Source organism: Lontra canadensis, unplaced genomic scaffold, assembly GCF_010015895.1.
Source record: "Lontra canadensis isolate GAN:19392208 unplaced genomic scaffold, GSC_riverotter_1.0 scaffold51, whole genome shotgun sequence".
Classification (NCBI taxonomy): Eukaryota; Metazoa; Chordata; class Mammalia; order Carnivora; family Mustelidae; genus Lontra; species Lontra canadensis.
In genome coordinates, this window is record NW_022631045.1 from 5,429,896 (window position 1) to 5,455,112 (window position 25,217).

General features: G+C 38.2%; 1 protein-coding gene across 6 annotated transcripts in view; it reads left to right on the forward strand.

The window, feature by feature from the left end:
* DGKH (diacylglycerol kinase eta) overlaps positions 1-23,741 on the forward strand; it is a 175,332-nt gene extending 151,591 nt beyond the window's left edge. For 5 of the 6 annotated variants that reach the window (XM_032873944.1, XM_032873945.1, XM_032873946.1 and 2 more), the window contains 12 exons: positions 183-293; positions 432-528; positions 2,969-3,076; positions 4,713-4,826; positions 5,073-5,207; positions 6,448-6,611; positions 10,392-10,497; positions 12,097-12,189; positions 15,146-15,265; positions 15,598-15,706; positions 17,377-17,507; positions 22,712-23,741. In XM_032873944.1, coding sequence (XP_032729835.1) covers positions 183-293; positions 432-528; positions 2,969-3,076; positions 4,713-4,826; positions 5,073-5,207; positions 6,448-6,611; positions 10,392-10,497; positions 12,097-12,189; positions 15,146-15,265; positions 15,598-15,706; positions 17,377-17,507; positions 22,712-22,801 — 1,378 coding nt within the window. In that variant the 3' untranslated portion in view covers positions 22,802-23,741. The remainder of the gene's footprint in view (positions 1-182; positions 294-431; positions 529-2,968; positions 3,077-4,712; positions 4,827-5,072; positions 5,208-6,447; positions 6,612-10,391; positions 10,498-12,096; positions 12,190-15,145; positions 15,266-15,597; positions 15,707-17,376; positions 17,508-22,711) is intronic. The other variant, XM_032873949.1, reaches the window with a different exon arrangement.
* Positions 23,742-25,217: the final 1,476 nt, after the last annotated feature.

Consider the following 25,217-nt stretch of genomic DNA (forward strand, 5'->3'; position numbering starts at 1 on the left):
AATGACATATATGTACTGGGCTTGTACACATGGCATACGAATAGGAAATAATTCCTGCTAAGTTTTAGTCTCATCTATAAGGCATGGAAGCTTAAATACTTTTAAGTGCTATTTTGTGTGCAAATTGTAATTGTTGTAATGAATCTGAAGTTGACTTTATGTACTTTTCCTTATTATCACAGAGATGGATATTCAGAAAAATGTGTCATGAACAATTACTTTGGGATTGGATTAGATGCAAAAATTTCATTAGAATTTAATAATAAGAGAGAGGAGCACCCTGAAAAATGCAGGTAATTTTGGTAATAGTAATAATGTTATTACATGGAGGTAATTCCACTTTAATTTCATTTATTAGCTGTTTTGCTTGCTCTGCCTTTAAAGAGTAAATCAGTAATAGCTATTGAATTGTCTGCCAATATTTATTTCAGGAGCCGAACTAAAAACTTGATGTGGTATGGAGTCCTTGGAACCCGGGAGTTATTACAGAGATCATACAAGAATTTAGAACAGAGGGTTCAACTTGAGGTAGGTTCATCTTGAAGTAAAGATAGTTCAGATTATCTTACTTAGAAAAATAATGACATTTGAGGAGCTGATTTGGTCTCAGGGACTCTTCAAGTGTTTAAACACCCATTGGAGGTGATTGTCGACTTTATACTAAAGGAGGTATAGACACTGGCTGTGGATGACACATTAGTTATCATTATCATTAGCTCCTGAAATGTGGGTGGTTCTGTAGCATCGTGGAGCTCCCTGAGAAGGTGGAGCTATGAGACGACATTTAGAGGAGAGCATTTCTAACGAATTTTCACAGATTTTCTCATTTACGTTTACAAATTCTGACCCAATTCTATAATGCCTGACATTTCACATATCCCTGAGAAAAACATTCATAGCATATAGACTCTTTTTTTTTTTTTTAAGATTTTATTTATTTATTTGACAGACAGAAATCACAAGTAGGCAGAGAGGCAGGCAGAGAGAGAAGAGGAAGCAGGCTTGCCGCTGAGCAGAGCCCGATGCGGGGCTCGATCCCAGGACCCTGAGACCATGACCTGAGCTGAAGGCAGAGGCTTTAACCCACTGAGCCACCCAGGCGCCCCTTCATATAGACTCTTTTGATTGAACTGTGTATTTGTTCCAATTCTTACAATAGTAAATTAAAAAGAGATTTGAGCATTTAAATTTTTTAGTAGTTTTTACTAATGTAAGGAGGAAATTAAGGATGGCAAAAGTTTTTTAATCTCCTTCACTAATAGGAGAAACAAGATTGGGGGCATGGCTCTGAAAAGTCTAATTTCTGTGAATTTTATTTTCTTTCCCCCTTGTCCCGTATTAACAGTTGATGCTGATACACATGTCTTTCCTATCTTCTATCTTTTTATAACCAGATATCTTTAATTTAAGGAAAAGCCTATGTACAGAAAAGTGTGCAAATCTTAAGTCTACAGCTCATTAAATTAAACAGAGCATTATTATTTTAGGTGTTATCTAGACTACAGAATTGCTTGGCTCATTCATTATCAACTAAATAAGTAAAGATAAACTCATTATACCTTCCACTCTGGAGCACGTACACATGATCAGCTGGTTTGGCTTATCCTCGCTGAGAAATTAAGATGGACGTTACTGGCATATCTTCCATTTCCTTTAAGTTAGTTACATGTTTTCAACTGCTTATTCTAGGGGCGCCTGGGTGGCTCAGAGGGTTAAAGCCTCTGCCTTCAGCTCAAGTCATGATCCCAGGGTCCTGGGATCGAGCCCCGCGTCGGGCTCTCTCCTTGGTGGGGAGCCTGCTTCCTCCTCTCTCTCTCTGCCTGCCTCTCTGCCTACTTGTGATCTCTCTCTGTCAAATAAATAAATAAAATCTTAAAAAAAAATAAAAAAAAAATAAACTGCTTGTTCTAAAGCACACAAAGATACAGATTCAGAAAAAGTTTATTATTCTACTCAATACTTAATGTTTGTTCATTTTAATAAATACACAGTGAGCCTTAGCTATGTGCCAGGAATGGCCCTAGGTGCTAGGATAGAGTATAGACCTTTGAATGTATTTTCATGAAAAAGAAAAGAAAATATAAAAAATGCATGAGGGAATATAATCAAGTATAAAATATTCTCAGTTACCTAAATTGGCTGAAAATTGAATTTTCATTTGTTCTACAGTTTAGAGAACATTTCAATCAGGCATTAAAATGCAAGTTTTATAAAGTTATGTTAATTACTTTTTATTGTAAGAATTAATGAAACTATACATCTGTTGTACGTATGACCTCTGCAAGCTCTCCTCTTTTAAAATGAAGGAGTAAACCTTCTATTCAGTAAGAATTTGCTTACCTGTCATGTATAATTACTCACCAGCCAGAGGACATTTTTTCCCCTATCTAATGGTAATTTTTATTTTCACTGAAGTTGATTATTGAGAAGACACGGAGAATAAGATACTTCCCGACATTCATGGTTTTTCTTTCCTTAGTTTTGGTTCTGACTACTTGAGAAACCCAGCTTTGAGTTTGGCCAGCCAACTTAGTTACAGAGCAGGAGTGCAGTCCCAGGAGTTGAGAGACCCAGCTAGATGAGGTGGTTAGGATCCAGAAGCCCTCCCTGAACCTGCTTGCAAAAGGACACTTGACATGAGCACAAAGGTGACCATGATGCAAGTGAGAATATTATAAGTGATCTGAAAAAAACTCCAGAAAAGTACGGCCTGATTTTGACAGAAAGAAGAGGTACAATGTTATCTTAAGTTGGTTTTCTGTAACGACTTCTGCCATAGGAATGTATATGCTTCAAATTTTTTAAATTAGAAAAACAAGAGAAAGGTATTGTGTAGGAATATATTTGCAGGAAAAGCAAACATTGCCAATACACTTCCCACTGTCATCCTTTGTCCTGGGTGTTCGAGTGGCTTCCCAACTAGCAGTTTTGCTCTCTTTATCTAACCTCTAAGCTTTTTACCTTACAGTGTGATGGGCAGTATATTCCTCTCCCCAGTCTGCAAGGAATAGCAGTGTTGAACATTCCCAGCTATGCAGGAGGCACTAACTTTTGGGGTGGAACTAAAGAGGATGATGTAAGTATTTTCTTTTACCTTCCAGATGCTAGAGACTGCCCATATCCCTTGGCCTGTGGCCCCTTCCTCCATCTCCAAGGCCCAGAAAGGCAGCTTGAACACCCATTGCATCATTCAGATCTCCCCAACTGCCCTTCTCTTCCACTTTCAGTGACTTTTGTGGTTACATTGGGCCCAGTACGTTATCCAGGATAATCGCTCCTTCTCAAGGTCCCTCCTATAATGACATCAGCAAAGTCTATTTTGTCACGTAAAGTAACATTCATAACCTCAGCAGATTAGGACATGGACATTTTGGGAGTGGGAAGGGGGATTGATATTATTCTGCTTACCAAAATACCTTCTGTATTTTTTAACTTTCTAAATTTGTGTCTGTTACTATTATTTTTATGTTTAGAAATGTTAAGAGGGCTCATTTGGCCTTTGAAATTTAGGGCTGTGTTTTGACAGGAAAGTCAAAAAAAAGGAAAAACACAACCTAGCAAATGTAGTAAATGTTTTAAAAAAATAATAAAATGAAAGAGAAGGGACAATTGTTAAGATCTACGTAACAATAAAAAAGGATTATCGTAGTCTTTGAAGAATCACATGTAAGGAATGATAGCCCCATTTATTTCGGGCTTGTAATGCAAGAGCTCCCACTGACCCATTTTTTCAGGGTCCTTGAATGAGCAGAGATTAGAGTATAACATAAATTGGAATATATTTGTGATTTTCATTACGTGAATGTATTTCAATCTTATTGAACTATAAAACTTATGTTAGCAGCTAATTTTTTTCTTAGCCTGTAACTACTCAAATATTTTAAAGGGAAGAAATCAGTGAGATAAAGATAAAGCTAACAGCACCTACTAGGTAATCAGATAGTGTTCTCAGAACTTCACATTCATTACTAACAACCACAATTTTAATCTAAATTTTACCAGTGAAGAAACTGACACTAAGTTCAAACAGGAAGTAGCAGAGACGGGATTTTAAACCACACACTCTGCTTACAGAGATGATAAGAAATCATCAATGTTTGCAAATTCATGTCCTGATATTTTCAATGAAAATTTTAATTGGTATATTACTTGATACTGAACAATTTTTTTCAGAGGCATAAATGTTTATCATTATAGTCAAAGAGAGAATAAAAGGAACAAAGTGATACAGCTGGAATTTAATTTGTTTGATTCAATTAATTTTGTGAAAAATGCATTTAACATCAAGACCAAGTAAGCCTGCATGATTTTTATTCTCTGAGGTGTCTGTTGCCATCTTCTCAAATGCCTTAAAAAGTTGTTGTATTAAGATATTAAGCACATTTTACATACCTATTGCTTGTAACACATTGAAAGACTTGCCTTAGAACATACCAAGGGACCTGGGTATTTTACGATTCCTTAAATCACATGCACCATTTTATCAAGACATCTGAGTTATGTGCGAACAGATATTTAATACATTTTTATACAAAGGTGGATTATTTTGTCCTTGGATTATCATTTCCTGGTAAGGTTTACTTACTTTTCTACTTACTATTTTCCTAAGTTTTTGTTTTAATATGTATATTACAGAGTTTACATTGCTGATATGCCACTTCATGTAAACCTCAACCTCATCAGGGGAAATGTAATGTAGTTTTTCCTTTCAGATATTTGCTGCACCATCATTTGACGACAAGATCCTGGAAGTCGTTGCAATATTTGATAGCATGCAAATGGCAGTTTCAAGGGTCATTAAACTGCAGCATCATCGAATAGCCCAGGTTTGTTTTCTCTGATCAAACCTGACTTTGCAGCTTGGGGGACTGGGGAAGCTATTCCAAAGGGCTCCCGCTCTGTCTGTTCATCCATAACATGGTAACTTTCTCGTCATGTCAGTTATTACTATGTCATGATAATTGGAAAAAGATACATTCCATTCCACCGAAATGGACTAAAAGTCAGGCTTGAAGGCAGATTGTCAGTTTCTCAGGATGATTTGTTTTCTAAAATGGATCATTTTATTTCAGTGCCGAACGGTAAAAATCACTATATTTGGCGATGAGGGAGTCCCAGTGCAGGTGGATGGTGAAGCATGGGTTCAGCCTCCAGGAATTATCAAAATTGTGCACAAAAACAGAGCTCAGATGCTAACAAGGGACAGGGTATGTAAAAAAATATACACATATTCTTCTAGATTTTTTTCAAGCCTCTTAAAAATACTAAACTGTGGGGGCACCTGGGTGGCTTGGTCGGTTAAGTGTCTGACTCTTGATCTCAGCTCAAGTCTTGATCTCGGGGTTGTGAGTTTAAGCCTGCATTGCACTCCACGCTGGGTGTGGAGCTTACTTAAAGAAAATTCAGTTGTTATGGAAAATAGAAACCAAGGAAAAATACTTAAATTGCCTTGTAAATCTAACATTTAGGTCATTGTGGTTTTAAATATGAACAAGTATTTAGTTTTTTAAAAATTTAATAGACTAGGGACACCTGGGTGGCTCAGACGGTTAAGTAAACAACTCTTGGTTTCTGCTCATGTCATGATCTCAGGATTGTGAGATTGAGGCCCACATAGGGATCCACACTGAGCATGGAGCCTGCTTGGGATTCTCTCTCCTTTCCCCGCTTTCCACAGCCTGGCTCGTATGTGCACATGTGTGCACGCTCTCTCTTTCTAAAAAAAAAAAAAAAAAAGTTAATAGTCTATATTTTTATTATTTTTTAGGTTTACAGAGAAATTGACCAGAAAATACAGAGAATTCTAATTCTATTCCCACATATCTCCTTACCTCACTAATATCCAATCCCTTATTATTAACATCTTATATTAGTGTGGTATATTTATTATAGTTAATGAGCCAGTATTGATAATTATTGATTAACTAATGTCATAGGCTACTCTTCATGTTGTACATGTTACAGTTTTTAAGAAATATATAATCACTTATATCCACCCTGATAGTATCCTACAGGCTAGTTTCACTACCCTCAAAATTCCTTCTGTTCCACCTAGCCATCACTCCCTCTCTTACCTCAACCCCTGTCTCCATAGTTTTGCGTTTTCCAGTATATGTTTTAATTAAGATCAAAGACTGCCAGTATCCATCTTGACCTTGTCTATTATGCATTTCAAGTACAGATTGAAGCCTAAATTGAAGCTGTCTTTTAAAAAAACTTTTCAGTGATACCCTCCTCATCACTGATTACATTACTTATTTGTTATGATAACACTGGAAAACTTTAAGAATAGCTTTCCTGTATCTTAAGATTTATTTAATGAAGCTTCAGATTAGGAAAAAAAAAAGCAGTCATTTCAAAGTCTTTCTTGTAACATTTAAATACACTCTTATGTATGGGTCTCAGAGTTCCAAACTAACAGTTCTTTGCAACATTGTTGTTAAATAGGCTTTTGAAAGCACGCTGAAATCTTGGGAGGATAAACAGAAGTGTGATTCCGGTAAACCAGTTCTTCGAACACATTTGTACATCCAGCATGCCGTTGATTTGGCAACAGAAGAAGTGTCCCAGATGCAGCTCTGCTCCCAGGCCGCAGAAGAGCTCATTACTAGGTAGGGTGGTCCTGCTTGGTCCAGGCGAGAACAACTCTGGTCTTGACCAGGTTTGTTTTTTAGTTTTGATCGGTAATGTCCGTCGTTGGGACTATCTAAAAGAGATGCATTTACTCTCCTACCTCATTTATGCCTCAATTAAACCCTCTCCAACACACACACACACACACACACACACACACACACACTCCTGTGTTCTCTGCAGAACAGACTTTGGACTTCCTGAAACCTGGTGGAGAGCTTGGCTAACTTACCCTACCACACAGTGCTCTTTTCTGTTACTGTTTATTTTCCCAGTTTTACACAGTCTTTGTGCTCTACTACTTATGTGTATGTTACCTTATAATTATTAATTAAATGCTTCTGGAATGTAGAAGGAAATATAAATATTAAGCCCTGCTCCCAAGGAAATTTAGATGGGAAAATTCTGAGAACCAGTTTCCAAAGACATATCTAGAGATTGGGAGACCGACCACATAGGAGTTTATTCTAGTAGACAGAAAGGGAAGAGATGAAAACACAAGTTCCAGGAGCGTGAAACAGATAAAAATCACGATGACCCAGGAGTCAACTTTGTTGGGGGAAGGGAGGCCAACCATGGACAAGTTTCTTATCCCCTCTTCACCTAAATCTTCTCTACCAAATGGAGATAGTAAGAGCTACCCTGTAGGTCATTGTGAAAGCTAAATGAAACCCACCACATAAAGAACTTAATAGCACACCACGTCTGGAATATATAGTGTTCTGTGAATGGTAGCTATTATATTCTTTCCACTTTCATCTGGTCACTGATAAAGATGTTGAAAAAGAAAAGAAGGAAAACAAAGCTCTTTAAATATTTGTTGGAGGGCACCTGGATGGCTGAGTTGGTTAAGGGACTGCCTTCGGCTCAGGTCATGATCCCAGAGTCTCAGGATCCAGTCCCATATTGGGCTCCCTGCTCAGTGGGGAGTCTGCTTCTCCCTCTGACCGTCCCCCCCCAATGCTCTCTCTCACATTCTCTCTCAAATAAATAAATAAAATCTTAAATAAATACATAAATATTTGTTGGAAACCTAGAATGTACTAGATGTTAGAGATATGAGAGAAAAGATTTGAACTTCCTACTGCTAGACACCCCAATATTCAGAGTTAGAATAAAGTATGATAACTCAAGATACTGAGTGGCTTAGAAGCAAGGTAAGAGAATATGAGTATTTAGTTAGTTAAATGCACAAAACTGTATTATTGTACATCTCAGCCTTTTATCACAGAGAGATTCATTTTAGAGTAATATAAACAACTTCTGTGGACTCCCAATTTACAGGGTTTTGGGTTTTTTTTTGTTTGTTTTTTTTTTTTGCTTTTCCAGCTTTAATGAAGAAAATTGACAAAATCATATATATATATATATATATATACGGTCTACAAATGATAATTTGATATATGTATACATTATAAAACAATTACCGTAATCAATCTAACTAATAAACTATGGAAAATAGTATGGAAGATTTTTCAAAAAATTAAAAATAGAACTGCAGCATTTTCTTGAAATCAAAATATACTATCTGTATTATCTCCCTTGAAATCAAATATACTTCCTAAATTAACTTCCTGTCAACTAACCAAATAACCTTATCAAGAAAAGGGAAGTGAAGGTTGGCCAGACCTGCTTTTGGTCAACCTAATTTGTTTCCCCATATGCGTTGTTGTTGTTTTTAATTTGCAAGAGATGAAAATCAGGCTCACTCATCTATTTTCAGAACTTACTCATTCAGTATTCAACAAATAATTTTGAATCTCTTCTGCATGCCAATCACCATATTCAGCAGTGGGGGGCACCAAAATGGCTGGGTTGTAGTCCTCTTCTTAATTTGTGGACAGGATAGTAAGAGAGAAAGTGTGGCTAGAGTGCCATCACAGGGCTCAGTGGGGCACTGTGGATACACAGAGGAGGCCAAGAAAGCAAAGGAGGGCTGCCTGAAAAAAGTGATCTCAGCCAAGTCCCAATGGGAGAGTAAGAGAAGGAACATTCTCAACATGGGAACAAGCTTGGGCAGAGGTCCAGAGGAGTGTGAATGGAGTACTTTTAGGAAATCTCAGGGAACTGGGGATGGCATGGTATATGTGAGAGAGTAGGAAATGTGGTTGGAGAAGGGAAGAGGGTCCAGGTCTTATCCAGATGTTTCTGGAAGTAATGCGTAGCATTGTTTGCAAGATAACAAAGCAAGGGCAGGGTAAATGCTCTTAGAATGGTCCTGATAGGAAATGATGGACGGAGGTAGTAGAGATGGAAAGAAGAGAGACTTAAGATTGATTATGATCTAAAATTTCTAAATGGCCTGAATTAGGAGACAGGATGACCCTCAGGTTCTAGTGAATGGATGGTTGGACTGTGGAACCTTTGATGGAACCATAGGATTCAGGAGGGAAAGTAGAGTTGAGAGGGAAAATGACAGGGTCCGTGTTGGACTTCCAGAATTTAACCTACATTAGAAATATTTAGGAGGAGGGGCACCTGGGTGGCTCAGTCAGTTAAGCATCCGACTCTTGGTTTCCGTTCACATCATGACATCAGGGTTGTGAAAAAGAGGCTCACGTTAGGCTCTGCACTCAGCAGAAGTCTACCTCTGTACCACCCCCTCCCCTGACTCATGAACACATGTTCTCTCTCTCTCTCAAATAAATGAATAAATCTTAAACAAAAAAAAGAGAGTGAGAGATCTGGGAGGAAATTTTAGTGGGCAATTGGAAATGTTGATCTGAAATTGATTTATTTCTTTTCCTTTTTTTGAAAATTAGAATAACATTTACCCACCTGCATTTTTCTGATAAGATAACCTTTCTCAAGGTTATCAGTAGAAATATTTGAGATGACATTTGCAAATTTCTTTGTGGCTCGGATATCAATTGTATGATCTTGAGGAATTAAGCGCTCTCCTACTTTCCTGTTGATTCAACAATACAGGCCTAGTCTCTTTTCCTGTTTTACTCTTTCTAGTGCAAAGATCATTCTCCTTGTAGATGTTAGAAGCAAAAAGGATTCGCATAGTTTTGCCTTCTTGCTCATCCTCCAACTTTCCATCATTTTCCAGCAATTGGTGGAACTTGTCCTCTTTTTTCTTCTTTGGCCTTAGTGTCCTCCAGGATCCTGTCTGTTCGGGATATTCTTGAATGTTCCAAGATTCCAAAGGACTATGGTACAATAGACTTTGGAGCTGATAGACATAGATTCAAATCCTGGCTCCATGACTTCTTAGCTTTGCATATTTACCAAATCCCTCAAGGTCTTCATCTATAAAGTGGAGAAAATTAATCACAGCTACCTTTTAAGTTGTGAATATTAAATTAGATAATGTATGTAAAGCACTTAGCGTACAGATGATAAATATGGCCATGTTCTTCCCCTACTTTATTTGTTCCTGGTTGAATTTGCAATGAATAAAAGATGAAAAAAAAAAAAAAGGTGAAGTTTCTGCTCTGCCCCATCTCACTTGCCAGTGATACTTCAAAATGAAGTGTTGCTGTATTTTGTTCTTCCAAATTGTACCTCAGTGTGTTTCTCTGTGATTCTATGCCTAACTTTCCTATAAAGATTTGGGGTTTTACATGCTTTGTTGCAGCAGGGTCTGAATTTTGTAAACCTATGCTTTGTTATTCATAATTGAGCTGAACCCATTTAAAAATATTCCCTAATCTTTTTTTTTCCCAACTTGTCTCATTCTCCCATTTCTACACTTGCAGAAAATCAGCAATGCTCAAATTTTTTTTGTTCACCTGCCTCATTTTTGCTTTCAGGATCTGTGACGCAGCCACAATCCATTGTCTCTTGGAACAAGAGCTGGCCCATGCTGTGAATGCGTGCTCCCACGCCCTGAATAAAGCCAACCCACGCTTCCCAGAGGTGAGGCATTCGTGGTAAATTCTCATTCCACAGATTGTTATATATTACATCTATATTTTGATGCGACAACATGGGCCATGCCCTTTGAAACAGCTCTGAACAGTCTATAGGAGTGTCTGCCAGAAGGTTGTGATAACTTTGTGGCCATGTTTTTATTTTTCTTTTCCTGCCATTTTCCCATTCCATTCCTTAAAGTCTCTTCATTGTTTCCACATTTCTCTTTCAATCACTTGATGCCTTGCCATCTTCCTTGCACTCCTTCTCCTTCGAGCTACAGCCATCCCTCCTTGTTCTTTCTGTCACCTTCTCCCCTGTACCTTGATGTAGGGCAAACCATATACCACGCATTTTATTAGAGATGCTCATTCATTGTTGAGGCTGTGCACAGAAGTTATTCTCACTTCGTTTTGTTCTACGAAACTGGTAAAGTGGGTGAACTTCTTAATGTAGATGCTACAATTTTGTAACTTCTATGATTTTCTTAAGGTAGGTGTTTAAAAAAAGGGAAAGAATACAATTCTTTTGAAATACGGTACATGGTACAAGGCTGTGGCTTAGAGAAACCTGATGATAGCGTTATTTTATTCTTTTTTTTTTCTTTTCAGTGTAATAGAATTCATTGTTTTTTGCACCACACCCAATGCTCCATGCAATATGTGCCCTCCTTAATACCCACCACCTGGCTCCCCCAGCCTCCCACCCCCCGCCCCTTCAAAACCCTCAGATTGTTTTTCAGAGTCTATAGTCTCTCATGGTTCACCTCCCCTTCCAGTTGTGGAGATTCCTCAAGAAATTAAAAATAGAGCTTCCCTATGACCCTGCCATTGCACTACTGGGTATTTACCCCAAAGATACAGATGTAGTGAAAAGAAGGGCCATCTGTACCCCAATGTTTATAGCAGCAATGGCCACGGTCACCAAACTGTGGAAAGAACCAAGATGCCCTTCAATGGACGAATGGATAAGGAAGATGTGGTCCATAAACACTATGGAGTATTATGCCTCCATCAGAAAGGATGAATACCCAACTTTTGTAGCAACATGGACGGGACTGGAAGAGATTATGCGGAGTGAAATAAGTCAAGCAGAGAGAGTCAAGTATCATATGGTTTCACTTACTCTTTTAATTATTCAATGGAAGTTACCTAAATTGATTCATAAGTGCTAGTCCTCAAGGTGAAAGTCTAAAAAACACCCCGGCTGAAACTTCTGAGAATGAAAGTCAGTGGATAGAACTGAGTGTGATCTGAAAATACCCCATTATCTGATATGGCATCATTTTCTTTGACTGAACAGTTTTGTGGGGACATGTGTATGTGGTTGCGAGTATCCACACGTTTGTGTGTGGGAGATGGGGGCCTAAGTGTGTAACCACAGTCAGAGCACTCCTTTGGTTCTGAGATGTAAGGATTCGAAGAAATAACCCTGTGAACAAAGAGGAGTGTGAAATTGTTCAGTTATAATAGAATTGGAGTGGAGTTGTAAAAATACATGTGAGGTGAATTTATGGGAAGAATGAAATGTTAAGTATTTGCTGATGATTGAATCCCAAACTAATCCAGAACTACTTGTCTTTGATGTGTTGTTTTTTTTTTCTAGAGTCTTACGAGAGACACTGCCACGGAAATAGCCATCAATGTGAAGGCACTTTATAATGAAACAGAATCTTTGCTAGTGGGCAGGGTCCCTTTGGTAAGAAAGAGATGACTGGTAACACAGTGGTGACCCGTGTGTGGGCCTCGGCTTTGTTCATACATTCATTCCTCAGATTCTAATGCAGAGCAGCCTCCTGGCCTCCATCCTTGGGGCTTCCCTTTTACCTGGCTTTTGCCTTCCAGAAAATGCCTGGCTACTCTAGGGAGTTATGATTCGGGCTAACGGGGGGTAGAAGTCTCCTCTCACAGATGCCACCGGGTTGTCATGCAGTCCTGTTCTCCCCAGTCAGCTTTGAGAAACTTGAACCTTCTGCAGTGTAGCAGGCATTCCTCAGGAGCTCATTACTTCCTAGTGGCAGAGAAGTAGAGGAAATCATCGGCTTTGTTCCCGAAATTAACATTTGAAATATGATTGATGCAATTCTTAGCTTTACTGAAAGGGCAACACTTTCTAGACTCGATGTTTCAAGAACTAAATTCTCAAGAGCTAGCCTTACCTCTAGATTAACTCAGATCGGTGCTGGAAATGAAGCTTCGGGAATCTGACCACGTTCCGTGGACCTCAAGTGCTAGAAGTCCACAGATGTCCGGTTTGCTTTGCCCAGAGTCCGCCTTGTCAGCCTTTTATTCTCTTACTGGTTTCAAAAGTTCTAGAATATGGGGTCCTCTCGCCACCTAGCGTTCAACTGTGGGTTTTTCACATGCGCTGCTGTCACTGTGTAGAAAGCCTGATGCATTATGATGCATTTAGCTATTTTCCTCTTCCTTGTCACGATTCTGATGAACTGGTCCGTGATGATCTTACAACATTCCTCTTGACTGTAGTTTTCTCTCTGGCTTTGGAAAATAGACGCCTAAATTAAAGTGGTAGTAAAAGTCATAGTATCTGGCATAGTGGGAAAATGGGAGGTGTGTCACAGTCTAGTGAACGAAGTAACTGTGCTGGGAGTTTCTGTTCAATTGGAGTCCAGAAGGGCACCATCCTTGGAGCATCTTTCATCATCTGAAAAGAGAAGCTTCAGGGATGAATGACATCCCTGGCTCTTACCCATCTCCAGAGGAAGCTGAAGAACAACTTCCTCAGGGTAGGACGTGGCTGCCTATGCTATGGCCAGGAAGAAAATTTTCAGGAAGACACATTGGTTATCTTTTTTGATAAAACCAGTGGAATATTTTGCCAATTCTTGGCACTTCTGTTATTAACCAGAATCTTCTTGTTGCTCTTCTAAAATTGGTCCAGTGAAATCCAGTGAGCTGTGATTTTGATCCCATTTTTTAGGTGAAGGACATGTATTTTTTTTGTCTTATTTGAAATATAAAAGATATATTTTACATATCTGACAACAACTAGAAACATAACTTGTTCTATATTTTAGTTCTCTCCACCGAAAGCACCTACTGAGTGTTAGTTGATTAATATTTACCAATGATATTATGTTCTTATAGAAGGACCACGCACACACTCTGAGTCATTTTGATCTACTTCTGTCATTGTCAAGTATGAGTGCTTAGTTTAAAATGTTTACCAGTGAATTTTTTCAAAACCTTTGACCATACTGACATCATAATACAGTTCAATCATATTCGAGATCAACTAAGCTTTACACTTTCTTTTGCTTCTAGAATGAATATGCAATACCATGTTATCAACTTTATAAGATGTATATTCTTAGACTCAAAGGAAAGTGGTAAATTTTACATGACAAGGTGGAGAATCTCCATATTTTTCTTAACTACTAGAAATGGTAAATACCTTGAATAACCAAGGAGAAAGAAAGAACGACCATAATAAATAACAGTGACGATTTCACTGAACGTTCATTTTAAAGTTCTATGAACCTATATGTAGATGCTCGACAGTCTTAAAGTAATTTTTGAAAGGATTGGTTTGCTGGAATAGACCATAGAAAAAATCTAGTCACTCTACTATTTGTTAAGGAAGAAACTAAGACTCCTACCATCGGTCAGCCTTCCCTTGGTTGCCGGCTGAGTAACAAAGCCAGGACCAGAAGGCAGTCACCTCCCTTCCTGTTCTACACGTAACAGTGTTTATTTCACCTTTACTATTGAATTTCTAAGTGCTTTTTAATAGCTGCCTCAAATAAGTGGATAATAAGTGAGCGGTTAAATTCCCTTTAAAGTTTCCAAACCCTCTTTCAGATTGCAAACCATTGGGCGTTTTGCTCTTGCCCTGATTTTTACAACAGCTTTTTTGTTTGTTTGTTTGAGATTTGTGGGTTTTTTTTCCCCTTAAACTTATTATTTTAATTCCCTGGGAGATTTCTGTGCCAAGCAGTTCTTATGATGTGACATGTTTTTGACCGATTTTTAAAAATAGTATTATTTGCTTACTTAGCGGCCTATGGAAATCGGAAGGATTTTTGCCACAAAGAAGTAGAATAGTGAGATTACTTACTAACAAGTAGGCAGAGTGGGTGGATAGACCCATGGATTGGAAGGGAGGGAGAGAGGAAAGAATTTACAAAAAAAGAAAGAAAACCACCAAAAGCAATACTTTTTTTCTGTGACATTATTAAAGTCATACTAACTACTTGTATTATCTTTGAAAAGTATGGATAAATCTATCCAGATTTTTAAAAAGTGAGCTCAATATAAAATAATCTGTTCTTTCTTTCCCATATTCCTTTTTTCTTTTTTTTAAAGATTTTATATATTTATTTGACAGAGAGAGAGAGCGCACAAGTAGGTAGAGCAGCAGACAGAGGGAGAGGGAGAAGCAGACTCCCCGCTGAGCAGGGAGCCCCATGCGGGGCTAGATCGCAGAACCCTGGGATCATGACCTAAGCTGAAGGCAGTTGCTTAACCGACTGAGCCACTGAGGCACCCCTCTATATTCCTTTATCTTACTAACAATAACCTAGACTAGCCTCATAAGAGATGAGGATGTTCGTTGTCAAAATAAAACGAATTTCTTCTGAGATTGGTCACTAAGCCTTGTTTTATTTTGTTTTTTAAAATCTGCTGGTAAACAGCAGTTAGAATCCCCACATGAGGAGCGCGTTTCTAATGCCTTACATTCCGTGGAGGTGGAGCTGCAGAAGTTAACGGAGATTCCGTGGCTTTACTATATCTTACACCCAAATGAAGATGCGGTATGTGAAATGTGGCCCACTTCTCTATAAATGCAGACTTTGTGACAATAGAATTTGAAAAAGAGATATTCAAGGGAGAATAAATTTCGAGCACCACTTTCAAATGTGCTGCTCTTGAACAGGTGAGCAAAGGCTTTTCCGTGAACAAAGTGTCTCATGGGCATCAGTCCATTTTCAGGAGTATGTAGCATCATGCTCTCCAATTTTTAACAAGTCACCACTCCAACAGTGTGTTGTGTTCATAATCTATTCCTGCGCTGGCTTTAAGATCGGAGTGAGGTTTCCTTCTCTTCACGTCCTGAGCAAATTCCTTTCTTGCCCCACTCGAACAGGAGCCCCCCATGGATTGCACCAAGAGAAACAGCAGAAGCACAGTCTTTCGGATCGTGCCAAAGTTTAAAAAGGAAAAGGTTCAGAAGCAGAAGACAAGTTCACAGCCTGGTAGGTGATCCGCACTGGAAGGGAAAGTATAACCCTGTGCAAAAGATAACTTATTAAAGCCATGTCACCGAGGTGATAAAAATGTTCTGGAATTATTTGTGGTGACCCCTGCATGTTATGGAACTAAATGCCACTGGATAGTACACCATAGAATGGTTAGAATGGTAAATTTTATTTTATGTTCATTTTCCCACAATAAAGCAAATCCTGTCACACCTAAAGTAATCCACCCAAATGGTAGGGGTCTATAGCAATGAAGTACACAAGAAAACAAGGTGGGCGCTGGTTTGCTTCTACTCTGTTCAGTGGACATCCATGCATCTGTTGAGACGGTCCTTTGTCTCTTGTAACATCGGTGTATAATTTCTTTTTCTCCTTCAGAGTTCGAAGTCTACATCCCTTTGATAAAAGGAATGTAGAAACTTTCAGTTACTCCTTTAACTTGCTAAACAGACTTTTCCACCTAAAGTTACACATTGTTTTTCTCCTGTTCCAAGGACTTACTGAACCATTTCCACCCCAAAGACATGACAGTCTACAGTGACACTTGCATTCTCAAGCAAAGATTAAACTGCTTTTGGTGTTTTTTGTCTGGTTCCCTTTCCCCCTTGCCCTAGAAATTACTTTTAATGCGACAGTGTTGCCGAGGCACCTGCAAGTTCTGTGTACATGGTGACAGGTGCCTTTCACAATCCAGTCACTTTATTATCCTTCCAAGTGAGCTAGCTCCTTTGAAAAAGTGGTCTATGACCTAATTTTTGACAATTGTAGAGCAGCTGTTGAAGGGCATTTTAAAATCAAATATGGCATTTTATTATTTTTTTTAAAAGATTTTATTTATTTATTTGTCAGAGAGAGAGCACAAGCAGGGGGAGCGGCAGGCAGAGGGAGTAGTAGGCTCCCTGCTGAGCAAGGAGCCCAGTGTGGGACTGAATCCCAGGACCCTGAGATCATGACCTGAGCTGAAGGCAGAGGCTTAACTGACTAAGCCACCCAGGCATCCCCAAATACAGCATTTTACAACCAAATAAATTTGAATTAAGCTAATCAATGTTGAATAAAATATATAAAACGATGATACATATTGAAAAATAACAGTCCAACTCCTCTTAGCAGTATTGACAGTTTCCAGAGGACCTTAAAGTGAGCTAACAACACATTTAGTGCTATCCTTGTTAATTATTAAAATCAATGAAGTCATCACTTGAATTCAGCCACACCTGGAGTAAAATTCAGGAGCCCATGTCAGATTTTCAGTGTTCATTAGCACTTGTAGCTAATTCAATTTTAACTGGTTTCATATGTGGTCTTAAGGAAATCATCAGAGTGTATTTGGATCACGGACTGTCTGTCGATCCTAATCACGAGAAGTACATATTTTATTTGGATTGTGTGGTGTGGGTGGCTTGGAGAGGAAATTGAGCTGAAGGTAAAGGCACCTGTGCACATCAGTGAATGTCTCTGCATAGTCAGATCTCTGTGTGGATGGAGAGTCTGTAACCTGCATGGGGGAAAAAGTGAAATTGGGGTTTTGTGCAAACGACACCTTTAACCTTTCCCTCTGCTAGCACTGCCGCTGTACTCTGTTTTGCATCTTCTTTGGCCAACCTTTGCTTTGTAATGCATTGAGCATGTAGAAATTACGGGGGTTTTGCTCTTAACTTTGGTAGTTCAAAAATGGGGCACAGAGGAAGTTGCTGCTTGGCTGGAGCTGCTCAATTTGGGAGAGTACAGAGAAATCTTCATTCGTCATGACATCAGAGGGGCTGAACTTTTGCATCTGGAAAGGCGAGATCTTAAGGTATTTCCTTTGTGCTACTCTTCAGCTTTTGAAAATTTCCCGGCAAAACAGAATGCTCTCTCCTGCGCCTCTTTTGTTATATGCTTATAGCTTGGCTTATGTCCTGTGTCCTGCAAACGGGCAGTAATCTAATATGCATTGTCCTGTGGTCAGAGTTCCTTGTGTGCTTTTTAAACAAGAATGTCAGCAGTGTTGCCCGATCAAGTATCGTTCTCTGATTATTACAGCTAAAGCTTAGCATGAAGTTAATAATTTTTTTCTCTGCATCCATTGGTATGGCTATTCCTGTGCTAATATTTCCAAATAACCCATGTTTCCATCAGCTCATTTTATTGGATCTGCATGAAAGGTGATCACTGTTGCTGAAAATGACCAAAAAAACTAATAAAAGGTTAACCACTAAAAGTTAATTCAAAATACCAATAACAAAGTTTTCCTAATATGTGGAACTGGGTAAGAAACTCACAGCAGTGGCAATTGAGAGTCCTGTGAATTTGTTGTGTTTCTGACTGCCCTTTCAGAGCTCACATGAAAAACGAGACCGATAAGTTCAAATACACTCCCTGTGAGTTACTGTTATGATTGTATTATTCTCAAAAAGAAATGTATTATTTTCTTTAGCAAAAGAAGTAAAAATCACGCTTCACTTTTGCTAGAAGGTGGCAGAGAGCCAATTTGTCATTTACTGCAGAGAAAGAAAATCATTAATTCACGGTCTGCAGCAATTCCCTTTTATTTTCTTGGGTGGACACACAACATGGCCAAAGTAGACTATTCTATCCCAAGGTTCCGAGTAGAATTTTGTCATGTTGAATTTTCTTACCAAACAGTGCCATTTTTAAAATTCCAAGATTGAGTAATAAGCAAGTGACAAAGTCTTTAACCTATGTTGGAGTGATCCCTTTCCTGTAGGCCAAGTTCTGAACTGCACAGGATTAGGATACAGTGATTTCCTAACAAATTCATGAACTGTTGGTGCCTTTATCTATAAATAAGCTAGCAGAGATCTTAGAGCAATTAGTGAGTAATATATAGGATTTTATAAAGCAGAGTCATACAGTCTTAGCATATTAAAAGCGGACATCACATCTACCTAAACACTTTTAAACAGAATAATAAAATAATAGATTAATTAATTACCCCAGTTGAGATTCCCAAATCTGGAAAACAGAAAAATATACAGGGCTAGAGTTCCTAGAGTGGAGGTTGACTTCAAAACTTGGAGTGAGTGCATAAAAAAAAAAAAAGAAATATAAGGGGTCATTACATCTAACATATTTATGTAGCATCTTATATCCTTGTCAGGCAGCTACTGAATAGCTATCTTGAATTTATTGAATAGCTACAGATTGGTATATTACGCCAGCCTCTCTAGGAGCTTACATTTAATTTGCCACAAATAAGCATAAATTCCAGGGAAAGACTGAATGTGTGTGAGAATAAATAATTATACATATGGACACACAACCATAAACATACACATAACACGCACACATACACAACGAGTAAGGCAGTAAGGCAGATATTCGCAGGTTGGAAAAACAAAGCTCATACACATAGGAGGTCAAAGTTGGAGTGATAGGACTTGGCTGGAGGAAAGAGTATGAGTAAAAAGGAAATGGGTAAGAATTATTTTTGTAAACTTTCTCTTTTTAGCTTTATCATGGGACTTCTTGTTCTGCTTTAGTTTTACTTTTAATGCAAATTACATCCCTTACCTTAAAACTTTTCTTTCAGAAATTTGCATTGACATAGTCCTTTTTAACTCTTTTCCTTCCAAAATGGGGCTTGGAAGAATGAAAAAAAAAATAATTATCTGGAAAGAGCCTGCTATAGAGCAAAGCCGTGAGGGGAGCAAATGAGCTTCCCCTTGACCTCTGGCTGTAGCTGTAAGAGGGAGCAGACTCTTCGGAATGAACTCTTTAAGTCTTGCTAGAGGATCTCTGACTCCCTATGTAAACTTATCCATTCCCATTGCTGCAAATATGGTCCATGAATACATCCCTGGTTCACAGGTTTGTACCCCAAGGCCTGACCTCAATTTGGAAGCTTTAGGATTTTATCACCAGCTCCACTTGATAGTTGCCTGTCACACAGGGAGGGTTCTGCAGGTATCTTAGTAAAATCACCCCTCTCTCCCTCCAGGCTCTCAAGCCGGAGAAGCCCACGGTCATACTCAGCGCCTTCCTCTTCCTTATCCTTGTCTCCTAACTCAGTAAGCCTAGCACAGAGCCAGGTTTCTAGGCTGCATCCGTTTCTCTCTCGGCTTTCCACACTCCTACTGCGTGCCAGGGCACCGCTTGCCTGTGTGAGGCCGGGGTTCCTAACTGGACTTTCTGCTGCTACCCGCGCTCTCTTTAGCCCATTACTCACACGGCAGCCAGAGTGATCTCTTAACGTCAGATCACCTTTCCCACTTCTACTGGAATAAAGACTTGCATCTTTGGAAGGTCTACATGAGACTGACCGTTTATGGAAACTGCTGTGGAATCACTGGCCCCTTGCTGGGCTGTACCCCATCCACACTGGCCATGTTCCATTTCCCCGAAAATACTAGACTCTTGCTCACCTTTAGAGGTCCCCCTGCTACGGCATGTGTCTCCCACTACCCGTCACCTGGCTATCTCCTGCTCACATCTTGTCTGTTACTTTCTTATCAGCAAGACAACTAGAGGTAGCAATGTGACAGTGTAAAGGTGGGAAAGGAAAAATATTTCTAAGGTGCTTTAGGAAATAAAGAAACTTACTGTATTATTCTCCCTCTAGGAAGACAGTAGCCAAAAGTGAGGGGCACCAAAGACAATGGCAAAGATGCAATGGATTTGTTTGTGTGATTGGTTTTTGTTTTTCTTTCCATTTGGAAAGTTGCATATCTGTGCCTAGAAAGGTAACTGAATATCTACAAAGCATGTTTCTGCAAAATTAGACCTGTTCATCCAAAGAAAGAAAAGGTGCATAATAAAGAATCTGATAAAAATAAATTAAGAAAACTATAACAGATGTCACGGCCGTAACTTTATCACAATCTAACTCCTAGAAGTCATGAAGGTATTGAACTCAAGATAAAAAAAATATAGCTAGACGTTAGTGTAATTCTGTGGAAAACATTCATCTCATTACACCAAAATGGTAATTCTGAGTAGAGTCTGCTTCCCGCAAAGAAGTTTTTTATTCTTGAAAATAAAACGTGCATATGGCCTGAAGTAGAATATTCAGTATTAAATGTATTTCTTCATCAGATAATTGTTATCACAAAGCAGAAAGAGTATTAAAATATCCCACTTAAATAAATGCAACCGCAAATGCATTTATATTTCAGAGTTAGGTAGCAGGCCGCCGGCTCACTTTCTTTAGGATTTGGCCTTGCTTTTAAGTTTGCTATGTTAGCATACACTCAGGAAACACACAGTTCCTTGCCTTCAGACTGATTATAAATGACCTGGTGTCCTATGAGAAAATACTTTTTCAGGATCAGTTGCATATTGTAAAAATGTGACCCAGAAATTATCTCAAGCTTGACAGGAGCACTTGCTATATAGAAAGAGTATTTTTCAGAAAGATTCAAAATTGTCAGTAGAAAAAAAGAATTGTCAGTAGCTTCACTGCTATAGAATCAAAGAGCCCATAAAGTATACAGAAGAGAGAGAGAATGGGGGTGTGCACATGCTTACAATCGTCTCATCTATTTCATGTAAAGCTTAAAAATAAATAATGCTTGGGGTGCCTGGGTGGCTCAGTGGGTTAAGCCTCTGCCTTTGGCTCAGGTCATGATAGAGTCCTGGGATAGAGCCCCGCATTGGGCTCTCTGCTGGGCAGGGAGCCTGCCTCCCCTTCTCTCTCGGCCTGCCTTTCTGCCTACTTGTGATCTCTCTCTCTCTGTCAAATAAATAAATAAAATCCTTTAAAAAAAATAATGCTCTTAGCTTATGAAGTAGGACGGATATTTGGAATCTTTATCATCTCAGACACATAATTTTGTGGTACCTAGTAATCTTGTTTTCGAGGCTGCTTTGGAAGCCACCTTTTTGCTAATTTTATTTTTTTTTTAAGAATTTATTTGAGAGAGAGAGAGCATGAGAGGGGAGAGGTCAAAAGGAGAAGCTGACTCCCCGCTGAGCAGAGATTCCCAATGCAGGACTCGATCCTGGGACTCCAGGATCATGACCTGAGCTAAAGTCAGTTGCTTAACCAAGTAAGCCACCCATGTGTCCCTTTTTGCTAATTTTCAAATTTTTCAAGCCCCTCTGTTTTTTATACCAAATTGGTTTGACTTCACGTATTGGCCAATCAGTTGTGCCTGTTAACCTTAAAGAAACTTTAGGGCTCAGAGGCCTTCACCCTTTCTTTTAGTTTTTCGGGTCGTGAATATCACGGCTGTCTTGTATGCGTCTCCTTCATTCCCTCAGCAAGGATTTATTTGCCGAGAGCCTGCTGTGCGCTGTACATTCTGGAATCATCCTCCCTCTCTGAAAACTAACTATTGAATTCTTGGCCCTTTAAAGGAAGACAGTTCTGTAAGAAACAAGGAGGGTTCTGAGGGAAAGGAGCCACAAGTGTTCTGAGGAAAAGCATCAACCCACAGTTAGCCAGGTTGAAGTAATTTCTTATACTTTTGTCTCGCAAAATAGAAAGAATATTTAAACAGTCCACTCAAATCAAAGACTCTAAATGTAACCATAGATGCACTGACATTCCAAATTTAGGTGATGGCCCCTGATCTCTGTCTTTAGCATTAGGCTTTACTTTTAAGTACTATTTTAGGAAGAAAGTGTGTAGTTGCCGTAAGACTAGTTGCAGCAGCCCTGATGTCTTCTGTCACTGTTCTCTGAGATCCCAAAAGGACCTGTGTTTTGAAAAAGAAGAAGCAGAAGAAAAAAGAGACCCTAATTTTGACTCTGAAGAACCATCATTGTGTATAATTTCTGAGACTGTTACATTTCAGAGTTAGTGTAGGATGTGATTTTTTTTTTAACTTGTTGATAATTTTTCAATGTCAGGTTAGTTTTGCTTTATAAACTGATTTTCATAGCTTATACTTCCTAAGTCATTGAATATAAACTGAATGCTAATTACACTATTTGCTAATGAAATATTTAATCCCCAGTTTTCTCTTGTCAGTAAATGTCTTTCTTTTCCTTCTCCTTCTTTTTTTTTTCCTTACCTTTTCTTTTTTTTTTCTTTTTCTTTTCTTTTCTTTTTTTTAGGACCTGGGGATAGCGAAAGTGGGTCATATGAAGCGAATTCTCCAGGGAATTAAAGAGCTTGGAAGGAGCCCTCCCCAGGCTGAGTTGTAATCATACTGGTGCTATTCCTTGGAAGGGAAGTTATTGCTACTTAATACAAAGCTCTTAGAAGCAATGGTCTGTTTCTGTACTTTTCTGCCTAGAAAGCAAGTACCAGGGAAGCACCTCTATGGCTTGATATCTTGCTGTGGGTGAAAATTTTCATTTGAGGTATTAGGAAATATTTTTGTGCCAAAAAAAAAAAAAATACATTCCACAAAGCCATTTACTTATTGTGCAAACTTGACGTGTTCAGATATGCTCATATTAGTAAGAAGGTAGGAAGAATCCGAGATAATTGCACTGTCTGAAAGGTGGAAACGTTTACTTACATTGTACTTTCCTGAAACTTGGTCAGATGGAATGATCTTACCATATGACTGCATAACAATATGAGGCTAAAACTTCTAGGTTTCGTTATTGAAGGCATTGGCTTCTTCCTTAAAAATCACTGGTTAGGAGACTAAGATATACATTAGTTTGTGTTTTGAATGCTAGATTGGGTGTCAGCTGAGATTCCTAGCATTCAGTCGTCAGGGAACATGGTTGAAACCCCTCAAATATTATGAATGAATGCAGATCTTAATGCACGACATTCCTGCCTGAATGGTCTTTCTTTTTCTTGCATGTCACATGTAATATCGTAAAACTTAGCTTTAATGTCAGCTTTAATGGAATTTAATTTATTACTACCGAAGTTACCTTTTTGTTGGTTCAAGGCACTTTTCTGTTCTTTGATGGGGGATTTTGGATAAATATTCTGTATTTAAGAATTTGTGAACATGTGTCTGTGCCATAATCAACAAATAATACACATTTTATGCAAGCCAATTCAATGTCACTCTATCATCGACAGACATGCGCATTAAGAAACTCTCTGGATATTTTTATAAAATTACATGTTCCGTTGCTGAACTGAAAGCTTATTAAGCTTCCTAAACCAAAATTCCCACATTTTTTTTTGTTTAATTTAGTATTTATTTAATACTCTGTTTGCATTTATAATATAGTGAGCTATTGACATCCAGGAGTTTCCCCGAGGCCTCAACTGGGATTCATATACTGATTGGTCAACCAGACTTACCCGCTAGCTAGAGTAACTACTGATAAAACTTCTCAATGAGAGATTTAAATTTTTAAATTTTTTCTTAAGGGCTTTATATTATTATTATTATTATTATATTATTATTATTATTATTATCTCAATTCTTATATCAAGTAGATATCATTTTCCTTTTCCTAAACCACTATACTTCAGTGTAAGCTTATTAGGGTCAACATTACAATTACCAAATCTTTGAAAGCCAAAGGCATACATGTTAAAAAGTCATAAAAATATCCTTAAACAATCTTTCTTTAAACATTATATACCAAAAATTAATTGTAATATTTAAAAATCTTCTATATAAGAGAAGAAAACAGGGTATTGACCCGGTGGTGACAATTTTCATGAAGTAGCCTTCTAAGTAGGTGCTCAATAGAAAAACATACACACACATGTACATATACATTTCTACGTGTCTATACACACATGCATGTACATTCACACTTACATATGCATCATCTTGAAATATACTCTCATTGATATTTTCTGGACAATTATTTGTCAAATGCCTAATGAGAAATATTAGTGAGAAAGCATTTAAAATGAACACTGTCAGACATAGAATTTCATTATAGCAAAGAGTTTAAATATTTGACACTTTAGTCTTATTTATAAATTGGGCATTTAAGTACCAGTAAAATCACAAAATTTTGATATCTTAAAAATAAATGAGCCTGGTGGGTTCCTGACCAAATGTGTCTGACTATATGTTTTACCTAAGTTGTGAATAAATGGAAATTTCCCAAAGGGAATTACATCAAGTAGCGTGAAAGAGTCAGAAGCTACTCATTTAATATTATAATGTTACCCACACTTAGGAAATCAAAGGGCTTCTTTTATAGTCCTCACCTCTCCAACCCCTGAAGGTATCCTGCTTTTCCAGGCATTTCCCTATGAAAATAAAATGGAGATGCCAGCTGTCAGATCACAGAACCCTATCCAGCTCTACCAAAAAAAGAAAGGTAGGGGCAAAGAGGCAAGGAACTCTAGAGAAGAATTAATTAATATAAAAATCTTTACAGATTTTCATTCGCCCAAAATACCCCTTTGCCACTAGAAAAGATTTAAGCTATTACACGTTCGGAATTTGAGAGTAAGATGAGGATAATTAAATTTTTTGTTTGATGCTGATTTTTTTACTCATAGGTAGTAACTCTTATCTATGCTGTAAAACCTCAATTAAGGGACTCTTTAGTTAACTAGAATTTTCTTGCAGATGGCTTTTGGATGAGGGAAATCCTTTAAAATGACAATTTTGGTATCTTTTTTGTTGTTGTTAAATAAGAGCAATTGTTCCTGTATGCTTTGTCTGTGCATGATGGA